The 12500-nt window shown below is 43.8% G+C and overlaps 1 protein-coding gene across 1 annotated transcript in view; it reads left to right on the forward strand.

The window, feature by feature from the left end:
* LOC136675335 (receptor-type tyrosine-protein phosphatase F-like) overlaps positions 1–12500 on the forward strand; it is a 186576-nt gene that overhangs the window by 167024 nt on the left and 7052 nt on the right. The window contains exons 23-29 of the mRNA XM_066651822.1: positions 1689–1789; positions 4297–4420; positions 5370–5545; positions 7208–7327; positions 7707–7861; positions 8234–8519; positions 10771–10949. Of these exons, the coding sequence (XP_066507919.1) occupies positions 1689–1789; positions 4297–4420; positions 5370–5545; positions 7208–7327; positions 7707–7861; positions 8234–8519; positions 10771–10949 (1141 nt within the window). The remainder of the gene's footprint in view (positions 1–1688; positions 1790–4296; positions 4421–5369; positions 5546–7207; positions 7328–7706; positions 7862–8233; positions 8520–10770; positions 10950–12500) is intronic.

A 12500-nucleotide genomic window follows, 5' to 3' on the forward strand; every position in this document is an offset into this window, starting at 1 on the left:
CAGTGGTTTCCCACATCTGTGTTACGTTCTCTGTACATTTACCGTCTCAGTGCCCGATGCAAAGTGTGGCCCTGAGGGGTATGAGCCCCCCAGCACTGGGCTGTACAGCAGTGTGGAGTGATGGAGCTCCATCCAGTACCTCAGGGATGAGTTGGAGCGGTGTTTCTGATCCAGATCCTGACCTCACTAACACTCCAGTGCAATCAAATCCTCACAGCAGTGTTCCAACACCTAGTCTAAAGTGCCTTCCCAGAAGAGTCGTTATTTCTTTGTCATTCTTTCCTTATTTATTATCTTTTTTACTCGTTCATCTTATAATTCTTTGTTTTTTCTTCTTTTTCATTGTTTCTTTTTATTTTTCAACTTTTCCTTCTATTTCTTTATCATCGTCATCATCGTGTTCTTCTTTTTCATCTTTTTCTTCTATTTCTTCAACATCATCTTCTTCTTCTTCTACTTCTTTGAAAAATTAGAACTCAAACTGTGAGTCTCCCAAATCCGGTTAAGTGCAGGGCCCTGCCAAGTTCAGCAGCACAGGGAATTTGCTTTGGTAGATTAGCCATAAATCATGTAATAACCACCCGACGAGGAATGTAGAGCAGAAGTGGAGTGTTTTAAGAGTCTGAGCAACTCGAGCGAGCTTCATTTAGAGACGCAGCGTGCGTGAGCTGTTGTGGAAAAGCTGTTTAAAGTTTTGCTTTGCGTGTTTTCCTCCCACCTCAGACGTCGTCAGGCAGCCCAGGTTTGTTTGGCGTATTTTTAAGATGGAGTCACATGGCTAATGCAGCTAACGGCTAATAGAAGCTCATTTCCCCTGATTAGCATCATGCTAAACTGTGTATATTTTTAAAAATAACCTTTCTTAGACCTGACTGAGGGGTTTCTATCACTTATGACAGAGTGCTGTCTATCAGTTCACACAGAAGGCATCAACACAGTGGGGGTGAATGGAATCAGACGTCTCCATGTCTACCACACAAATACACTGTCCCCTGGAGGTGTTTGGGGTTGTATTATGGTGGAAATTAAGGACATTCTGTGTACAATGTTTTCTCTCTGCCCTAACACAACATTTAGACCAAAACGTTCAGTGAGGAGTTTTTAGAGGTGGACATCCAGTTCCATTCACCACCACTTTCTCTAGAACAGAGCACTTCACACCAAACCAAACCTCACTCTGCATCACTGTGTGTGGATTTTTATAATATTAGTGGCATTCTCCTCTGCTAATTAGCATATACGCTTACGTAGCTGTGCTGTATTGGCTTTGAGACACCAAACACGACCTGACTGGTGAAAGGAGTATTTTAATATTTATTTGTATGATATTTATATTTCGCTATTTTAAAGCTATTATTTTGAGGCCGTGAGAGACTTGGCTTTAACGTGTGGACATATCCGTGTACGTCCACTGCCCGCTGTCCACTGCTTTTCGCTCACATCTGCCCTGTGCACTGCATGACGGCACCAAACTGTTTATTCTTTTATTTTGTCTTATTTTCTCTTCCGCAGTTACCTTCACATTCCATCAGAACACACACACACACACTCTCGCACTTTCTCACACACACACACTCTCCATGAGCTTCTCCAGCAGCTCCCCGCTCATCAACCACTTCCATCCCCTTCCTCTAACTTGTCCTTCATCTAACTGAGCTCTCTCCTCTCTCTGTATTAATCTGATAGAGTGTGTATGAGGGAGCACCCCCCCATCTCCATCTGTGACCTGGCCGACCACATAGAGCGGCTCAAGGCCAACGACAGCCTCCAGTTCTCTCAGGAGTACGAGGTAAGGCCAGAGATAAGTGTTTACGCACCACGAATCCGCTATAAAACACCCCTCACCTTTAAAGCCCTTCATGGGCTGGTGCTGACTAATCCTAGAGAGATCCTTCATCCTCCTCTCAGAGCATTCAGTTGATGACTACTTAGCGTCCCCTGCACTAGACATCGCTCTGGTGTTGTGGTGCTTTTCCACTGCATGGTCCCTACTCTACTGGACTCTACTCTCTTTTTAGCCCCTGGTCCCTGGTTGGTTTTCCACTCCCTAAAAAAATAAACCCTATCTTCATTGTTCTTCAGAGGCCTGAATCTGAGGTGTACTTGAGGGTAGTGTATAATTCAGTGGGCTTTTGCATTGTCTATCAGTGTGTGTTTGTTTGTGTTGGTCGTGTTCTGCCCGTGTTTTAAACCCGTTGTTTATTCATGAGCCTTGCCCTCTGAGCTGCGAGCCGTGTTTCCCAGTGTCTCAGTGTTTTGACAGAAGTTCTCTCGCCTGCTTTTCTCTTGAACAGATGCTCCGTTCTCAGTGATGTTTCCCTGCAAGGTCCACATTATCGCTGGGCTTATGTTTTTATTTCCTCCTGGTCATTTAAATAAAGACAAGGATGGTTTTAGACACGGTTTTGCCCTGAGCTCGCTGTCTCCTGAGAGCAGAGCGACAGAACCCACACATCTAGTGTTGTATTAAAGTGTGTCCGCTGTAAATGAAAGTGGAGATTATCGCTCTTGAAGCAGTCTTTTCGTATTTTCCTCTCGGTTCAGATTAGCGGCTCATTTCTGCTCCCTCTCTCTATGAAAATGAACCTCCTGTATCAAACGAAGCCCACACTCTTCCCTGCATCCTTAATGTTGGCATAATTTTGGCATGGACATTAAGCAGTACCTCCACTAGAGGGCGAAGTGTAGAAGCGTTTCTGAAAACCAGTGTGGAGCAGGCAGTGGTCTGAGGCCGTTAAATACATTGCGACTAATCACCAATGAGCATCAGGTGCAGACCTAGAAATAAATCAATGAGCAGCAAACTAACAAAAGCAAGAGCGAAGTAGAGCTCCAGTTCAACAAGGGATTGTTTTTTCATCCTTCCAAGTGGGGCACAGATCCAGGACCACCTTTCAGTGGCCACTTTATTGGAAACACATCTTTGTTCTTATTGGCCATTTTTCAAAAACACCTGTCATACCATTTTTGTTGGGTTTTTTTTTGTTTAAACAAGTTCTCTCATGCAAAATAAGAGTCTGGAGACTGATTTAAATCCTCCACCTTCTGGTGTTGATCTGTTGTACCAGGTTAAGGTCTGAAAATTCAACACGGTGCTGTAAATAAATAAGGGTTTTATTTTCTCCCGATTTAAACCCTGTGCCTTTGGGGCGTCGCCGGCGTTGTGCTGGCAGGACGTGAAGTAGAGGAAGACCCCCTCCTCTGGGGGACAGATGGCTGAGGGTTTGTCCAGCAGGGGGCAGTCTGTGGGTCGGCAGCTCATTCTCCCTCGTGCCTGTTTGCTCGCTGAGTCTGTTTCTCCGTCCCAGTTCTCTCCCACTGCTTCACACTCTTCCTCCCGCCAAAGAGTAACACCTCCCACATCCTTCGGGAACACGTGCACCGGAACAGGGGAACGCTGGAGTCTGATCTGTTTCAGAAAATAAGGATTTCAGCCATTTACAGTAATATTTAATAAAGGTGGCGCTCATGTTGTTTTGCCTGGAATAAAGTGTGTACTCTGTAGTTTTAGGTCAGTTTTATATCTCTCTCTTTCTTTACTCCTTCTTTATTTTTTCTCTTTTTTCCTTCACTTCTTGGCTGTCTTTTCTCCCCCTTTCCTTCCCTCTCTTTCTTGTCTTTCTCCCCTTTGCCCCCCCCCCCCCCCCCCCCCCCCCCCCATCTCTCTTCTTTCTTTCCTCTTGCTCTTTCTATATATCAGCTCATTTATAATGAGGCTGCACGAGCCGGAGTGATCCAAACGTGACGAGAGGAAATGTCAGAGCATTCGGTTGAGTTTTAAAAAGAGGAGGAGCAGAAGAGAGGTGCCAGGGAGAAAATGACGGGTGCCGCTGAAACATCAGGGGGTCAAACACTGAAATATATTCCCCAGCCAGCCCCTCTCCCTCTCTCTCTCTCTCACTCTGTCTCAGAGACTTATGAGCCAAATTCGGAAATGTTTCAGGGGGTTATGTCATGGCTTGCTCCGTGTGTAAAGGAAATGACAGGTTTTTGAAGGTCTTGCTGTTGCTAGTGTTTTAATTGTGAGGCTGCTGCTTGCCCACTGCTTTTAACATGCTCTGTGGGAGTCTGGAAATCCTCGCACAGCTCCATCACCACTCCTTCTGGGTCGCTCTTTAACATGTCGGGTTGCTATAGAAACAAAGCCTCTCCTGAAGGTAGATTCGGGTTCGAGGGGACAGATCCAGTACAGAGAAAAAAACAAAAACCTTGTTCCTGAATGCATTGTGAGCTGTGTTCATTTATGTCTCTCTCTCTCTCTCTCTCTCTCTCTCTCTCTCTCCCCCCTGACTGTAGTCCATTGATCCTGGGCAGCAGTTCACCTGGGAGAACTCCAACATGGAGGTCAACAAGCCCAAAAACCGCTACGCTAACGTCATCGCCTACGACCACTCCAGAGTCGTCTTGACCTCTGTAGACGGTGAGGGGCCAATGAGTCTTTAATGAGCGTTTAGCTCTTAACAAAACACCTTAAACTGAATGTAATCAGCTAAGACATGCTCTTCTTTGGTGTGTCGTGGCTTAAGGCCTGGTACCAATAAAACACTCAGTACATAGCAGCAGGAGAACATAAAGCCTAAGCCTTGAGAAAATAGGGTACCAGGAATGTTGATACCTGGGAATGTAGGACTTTGGGAACTGTAACTTGGTAATGTAGGACGTAGTGCTCTAAGAACATAAAGCACGAGTACATCGACTACATAGCAATGTAGGGCACTGGGAGAATAGGGTACTTGGAATGGAGGGACCTGGGAATATTAAGCACCAGGAACATAGGGAACTGGTAATGTCGACCCCTTAAAATATAGGAAATGGGGACATGGGGCATTTTGAACATAGAACACTGAGGACATCAAGCCTTGATAGCACTGTATTCCGGGTACCTGCAGTCTTTGAAATATAGGACAATGGAAACGTATGGTCCTAAAAACCTAGAACAGTGAGAAGCTTGAGCTCTGTATACATATGATCCTTGGCCACTGAGACCACAGAGCTTTTGGAGCATGGGATCCTAAATAAATAAAGCCATTGGAGTATAGGATACTGTTAATATAGGGTACTTTAAATATAAGACATGGGCCTGTAAGGCATTGAGAATATAGGGCCTTGGGAGCACGGGATTCTGGGTAACTACAGCCATGGAAAGATAGGGCCCTGGGGATGCAGGGTCTTGAAAACAGTATTCTGGGTATAAAGGGCACTGGAAATATAGGGTCCTTCAAAATAGGGGACTATAGGGCCAAGGGAAGACAGAACACAGAGAACATAGGATCCTTGGTACCTACAGTCTTGGAAACGTATGACACTAGAAATAGGCACTTTATGATACTACATCCTAAGCCACAATGTTTTTTTCTAAATCCCTGCAGCTGTTCCCGGCAGCGACTACATCAACGGTAACTACATTGATGGATATCGCAAGCAGAACGCTTACATTGCCACGCAGGGACCACTGCCCGAGACCCTGAGCGACTTCTGGAGGATGGTGTGGGAGCAGAGGACCAGCACCATCATCATGATGACCAGACTAGAGGAGAAGTCACGGGTGAGCAGGTTCAGTCATAACGGGATAAGTAGCATCACTAATTAGAATAAGGTTATTGGTGTAGTTCTGGTAGGAAGCAGCCCTGAAAGGAGAAGTCATCCATTTAAAATGTTTTTCAACTATAAATGCATCAATACCTGAATGAAAAAACAGCAGAAAGCTGCTGGAGAAATGTCAGAAAGTGGTCTGGAGTTGTTTGCTCTGAAATGTCACGCCAACCAGAGCCGAGGAGAGCGCTCGGATGGAGATGATTGACAGCATGTAGATAAAAAAACACAGAGGAGTGGACGGTGGTGTGTGACTCAGCAGCAGATTGAACTCTTTGTGTTAAGTCTTTGACCTCTTCTGTGGTTAAACATGACGCAGACAGCCATGAATATTTACAGCTCTCCCTCCATCCACTGTCCATTCTGTTAAAGAGCCCAGAGCCTTATCTTAAGGAAACGTCCTTGTTCAGAACGCTCACTTTCAGCATGTGTTCCTCACTGTTCACCCCACCCCTGAGCACACAGCAGTGAAGAGCGAGGAGCAGAATCTCTTGTTTTGATGTTTTCGCTCAGTTCTCGTTTTCTCAGTTTTCACTCAGTTTTATTTATTTCTCCACGCTCGTTGTGTCTGTTTTGCTGCATTTAAGCTCTTCTTTGCGCTCTCACATAAACGCGGGTCCAGCGCTGTGATTGGACAGACTCAGACGAGGGGGCGGGGCTATTCTAAAATCTCTGCACTTGACGTCAGAAGTAAAATAGAAATACCTACTAAGAATAGAGAAGTTGAAAATCCCTTTCTAGCCTCGTCTGTGAATAGGTGCATATATAAATGTGGTCATGGCTTTGACATCACAACCATGATGAACTGAAACCAGGTTTGTTTCTGTATACGGAGTGCTGAAGTTCTCTTAAACATTTTCAATGCTGACAGAAGATGAATAGATTTGGTTTCAAGAGGACCTCAGCTGGCCGTAGACTGTTCGTCCTTTCCTCTCCATTTCTGTGAGAGACGTTCGCTATTTGAAATTCTAATGTGAAGACGTGTTTTATGCTGAAGCGTTTTAAGCGGCAGCGTTTAAAGCCGGCCTTTTTGAGCTCTGCCCTGGATTCAGAAGTTTGTGTCCTTGTGAGTTATGAGGCCAGGTGGCTCTCCCTTCTGTTTGGACGGAGATTTCCTGGATAACACACCCAGGGCTTTCAACAACACAGGAATAGGATGGATTTTAAACAACAGATTTAAATCGTGAAAGTCTCCGCTTGAAGTGGACAATCATACGGACGTTTATTTAAATGTAGAATATTCCATAAAGTTTTTGAAACTTTATGAACAGGTGGAGTGCTTTAAATAGATTTAAATACAGTTTCTGTTTAAGTGGCTGACCATATGGGCATTTATTTAAAGGAGCAGCCTTGTTTTTAACCCAGAGGCAGTGTTTATGACAGTGATTAGTTATAATTTTTACCTCTTTTTTATATTTTAACATCTTCCATGCTCCATAGAGAGGGTCCCCCACATGGGGGCATTCATGTTTAAAATGTATTACAGGATCTCTGTCACATCCAGTCCACTAGGTGTCGGTATAACAGCTGTTTCATGACGTGGAGAAAGTGACTGATCACTCCTTTATCTCTTGAGCTTTGTGATCGTTTTTAACCCTTTCCTCTCTGTAAACAGGTGAAATGTGATCAGTATTGGCCGGTTCGAGGGACAGAGACGTATGGGATGATTCAGGTGACGTTGCTGGACACAGTGGAGCTGGCCACATACTGCGTGCGCACTTTTGCACTTTATAAGGTAAAAAAAAAAACACTCGCCTCTCTATTATGTGTCATGAATAATTTAATTTTAAAAAAGCTGGGGTTTTTCAGATTCTTTAAAATTGTGTCAAAATGATAAATAAATGTCATAAATAAAACAGGTATGTGTAAAATATATATAAACATATCTTTATAAAATGTACACCGTGGTCTGATTTTATTCCTGTTAATCTGTATTTAATTTTTACATTTTTGGTGCCAGCTTTAATAATTTACTTTAATTTAATTTAATGTCAAATTTTGTATGATTTTTGAATTTTTTTATTTGTCTTTTTTTTTTTAAGTGAACAACTGAACTGTGCTTGTCCTTGAAAACTTCCTAAAAGGCTTGATTTGTTGTGATGGTGTTTGAGCAGAACGGTTCCAGTGAGAAGCGAGAGGTCCGTCAGTTCCAGTTCATGGCGTGGCCGGACCACGGCGTTCCAGAGTATCCCACTCCGATCCTGTCCTTCCTGCGAAGGGTTAAAGCCTGTAATCCTCCAGATGCTGGGCCTATGGTGGTGCACTGCAGGTGACACGCACACACACACACACACACACACACACACACACACACACTCACACACTCTCACTCTCACACACACATTCTCACTCTCACACACACACACACACTGTCTCACACACACACACACACACTCTCGCACACGCACACGCACACACACTCTCTTTCACACACACACACACACACACACACACACACACTCTCACTCACACACACACACTCTCACTCTCACACACACACACACACACACACACACTCTCACACACACACACTCACTCACACACACACACACACACACACACACACACACTGGTTACCTGGTGGAACTGACAGGGTCTAAATCATCTGACACTAATAATAACCTAAGCCTGTGCCCCTCAGTGCCGGCGTGGGTCGGACCGGCTGTCTGATCGTGATCGACGCCATGCTGGAGCGCATGAAGCACGAGAAGTCTGTGGACATCTACGGCCATGTGACGTGTATGCGCTCTCAGAGGAACTACATGGTCCAGACGGAGGATCAGTACGTCTTCATCCACGAGGCTCTGCTGGAGGCGGCCACCTGCGGAAACACAGAGGTTCCGGCACGAAACCTGTACGCTCACATCCAGAAACTCAGCCATCCCCCGCCCGGAGACACCGTCAGCGCCATGGAGCTGGAGTTCAAGGTCAGTTACAGACGCATTCGCTCAGTTTAATTAGAATCAGGACCAGTATTGTGTCTAATGCAACACCCCTCAACAAATGTCATGCTTTAGTGCACTTTCCATCATTTGAAATTATAAGATCCATGACTTAGAATCAGGCCTCATTTCTCGTTTTGTTGCCCACAAATGAAAAGACAGTAAATACGCAGTAACTGTGCATTAAAACCTGCTGAGGTTGATTCCTTTTTGATGATGTTTTTACTTATTTAATATTAGAACATCAATATTTCATATAATTTAATCAGGTGTGTCCACACATTTACATCAGTCTTCACAAAGAAGTGTTTAAGAAATAAGTTTTAATAACAAATATACAGTACATCAAACAGACTTTGATGTTGTTTCGCAGACCTCTCGCTCTCTCGACTCGCTTCGCACTTTCTTCCATTTCTTTTCACGCTGTACGTCTTTAAACATTTAACTTTTTTTTTGTCCTGTGAAATGCTTTAGGAAACACAAAGACCTCACCAAGAGCCTAGAAGCGTGGACAAATTGTACTAATAAATAATATCACTATGTTGAAAAGACAGCTTTTCCCTGTATCACTTCCCACGTTCCGCTCATGAGTCTTCCCCCTCTAAGGCCTGTTTCACTTGGGAATGTATAAAGTTAAAGTGTAATGCTTAGGAATTCCTGTTTCATAGTGATTTTAGAGATGCAGTAAATCACTTCTTACATCCAATTTTTTATATGTTTATTGCTCATTTTTAATTTAGATTTTCTTTTAAAACAGTCTCAGAATTGTTCAGTTTAATGGAAATCCTGTATCATCACTATATTTAGAAAAATGTCCACACACTCAAATCAATCTAATAGTCTAATGTTGTAGTTTAAATTGGATTTTTTGAGTGTTCAGACCTCTGGTTAAAACTTCAAATTCAATCATATAATGCTCATTTCCTCTGAAATTATTTAATCATGTGGAGTTGTTTTGAAATACTTGGCAACAACAACAGCAACAGAATAGTGAGAGTATTGTAATGGCCTGGAGATGATTTGTATTGGAAGATTGTCTGTGGCTGCGCTATAATAGCATTTGGTGTGTGTGTGTGTGTGTGTGTGTGTGTGTGTGTGTGTGTGTGTGTGTGTGTGTGTGTAGTGGTTTCCACTCCTTTCTCTCCTCCTGTCCATCTGTGCTCTCTCACTGCCAGTCACGCCTGCTCTCGCTCGGCCAGCAGCCCACACGCTACTACAACACTCGTCCACTTTAGCTCTCATTCACACCGCCTCCTGAAGCACAGCTACACAGACAGAAGTTTGTAGACTCCTGTACTTCATGGATTTCTTCTAAAATGAAGTGTATTCATCGAGAGCTTGTTCCCCCCCGCGCTGAACTGACCGACTCTACTCCACAGACTGAAACATTGCAGTGATCTGATGGCATTCAGCCATGTAAACATTAGCGAGGTCAGGTGTTGCTGGTGTTGGAGGACTCTAACTGGTCTCTAAGGCTCTGGGCGGAGCTCCATCACTCCAGACAACAAACTGGAAATCAAACACCTTGTGTGACCTCAGTAATGCTATTGTGGCTGAGTGCGGTCACATTCTCCCAGCAATGTTCAAATATCTAGTGTAAAGCCTTCCCAGAACATTAGAGCCCTTCAGTTCAGAAGAAACGAGGAAGTGAACACAAACCTTATTTCCAGAAAGCGTGGAACAGTGCAAAATGTATAAAAACAAATAAGCCTGATATCCTGTTATAAGCAAGAATGGGAAAACATTTCACTTTGAAACCTATAGCAGATGGTCTCCTCAGTTCCCAAACAGTTACAGAGCATTGTTAAAGTAGAAGTGATGCTGCACATAGGTAAACATGTCCCAGTCTCAGTATTTTGAACTATGTTGCTAACATCAAACACAAATGGACAAATATTTTTCAGTTTCAACATGTGATATGTTGACTTTATACTATTTTCAATTAAATACAGGCTTTGAATGATTTGCTTTTAATGCACACGTTGCTTTCTGTTTCTATTTACTTTCTACACAGTGTCCCAACTTTTCTGGACCTGAGGTTTGTAGATAAAATTAAATAGTGGCTAAATTTTAAATGAAGCATCAAAAAACACAGAAGTACAATCAAAATGAGCACGATCATGCTGGTATTTTTATTGTAATTTTAAATATTATCACTCTGAAGGCCTGGGCTCCTTAACTTTATTAATATATGATCAGTATCCCTCAGCTCTAATAGTTTCCCCTGTTCCTGCAGAGACTGGCGAACTCCAAAGCCCACACCTCGCGCTTCATCAGCGCTAATCTTCCCTGCAACAAGTTTAAGAACCGCCTGGTGAACATCATGCCTTTCGAGTCGTCCCGCGTGTGTCTGCAGCCCATCCGAGGAGTGGAGGGGTCTGACTACATCAACGCCAGCTTCATTGACGGATACAGGTAATGTCATCATTTTCAACATTCAAACCTGAAGCCCTTACACAGTGTTTAACCTTGAGGCACACTTTCGTATATGACTTAAAGGTGCAGTACTGCATTTTTCCCAGTGCCTGTGTGTTATTGCTGTTCTCCTATCTAGCCATCAGAGGTCGCACAACACAAATCCTGAACAGCTCACTGGCATTAGTCAGAGACGTATAAAACTACGTATAAAATGAAATAACCGCCTACTGCTTTTATATTTCCATGCGACAGGAGGCTATTATGTGAATAATTATATAAGACAAACCTGATACGAATCCACACCAGCAGGATCTCAAACGCACGTATGATTGCAGGGTATTAATCAGGACTAATTGGTTCCCATTTCCTGCAGCTTCAGCTTCTCTGAGAAGGCTTTATAACATGTTGGAACGTTTCTGTGAGGATTTGATGGCCACATGAGTATCAGTAAGGTCAGGTCCTGATGTTCCTTCACTGCTCACTCTGCAGTGCTGCTGGCTTTATCTCCCTGTAGCCCACAATTGGCATTGAGCATGACTTTGGACTCACCAGCTGCTCCAGAGTCCTTCGTTTCATGCTTTTTCATTCATACCAGCCATGTGTCCATCTTAAAGAAGCTGAATTCACTTATTATACAGAGTATCTACAATTTTTGGGACACAGTGTAAGACCGTGAGCTGAGTTCACTGCTGCTGCTGCTGTTGCAGTAAAACACCTGTTCAGAGATATGGGAAACAGTCTCTCGATTACTTCGGTGAGGCTGTGGAGATGACCACAGGCAATAAACAAGCAGCAGGAGAGCTGTGGGAGAGTGCGGCTTCATATCAGTCACACTGTGCTGGCTGTTTGTTTGTCCTTGCTTTGCTGAGGTTGGGAGAGACTTCAGTGTCAATAGCTGGAGTGCCTTGTAAAGCTGGATGGACCTTGGTGCCTCAGGATGAAGACCTTGTGCAAGAGAACGTTTAATATATGAGATCAGGCAGCCCTAGTTTTTGCCGGACCACCACCAACTGAATCAGCCACATAAGTGTCACTGATATTTTAGTAAGAGAAGGCAGACGTTCATGTGGATCAAATGTATCTGCCCTTATTGTCCTTAGACTCATGGGTAACATCCTGTGGACAAACCAAGGGAACAGAGGCTTGTAAAGTGAGAATGGTGTGGAGGTGTGAAGCTGCAGTCGGGCTGATAAACCTCACTCGGCCAGCTTAGCGAGCTACTCTGGTGTGATTAAATCTCTCTCAGTACACTGTACACTGCTATTCCCTGTCATCAGACACACTGGTCCATTCCCCTTTCACTCAGTCAAGCCAATCAATGTTCCTGCTACAAACAGTCCGGCCTTCTCAGAAAAATGGTTACTGTGGTGGTAATTTTAGATTTTAAAGTCATGTTGATTTCATACACTCCATTTCCTCTCCTAGACTTATGTTATTTTATTTTAGACAGTTCTATAATGACAGATTACAGATATCCCCCTCTCCTTCTGGAGAAGAGAATGTAATGGACCTTTACAGAACAGAACTGGACTTTAACACCACTGCTGT

This window comes from Hoplias malabaricus, chromosome X1 (assembly GCF_029633855.1).
Source record: "Hoplias malabaricus isolate fHopMal1 chromosome X1, fHopMal1.hap1, whole genome shotgun sequence".
NCBI classification, from domain to species: Eukaryota; Metazoa; Chordata; class Actinopteri; order Characiformes; family Erythrinidae; genus Hoplias; species Hoplias malabaricus.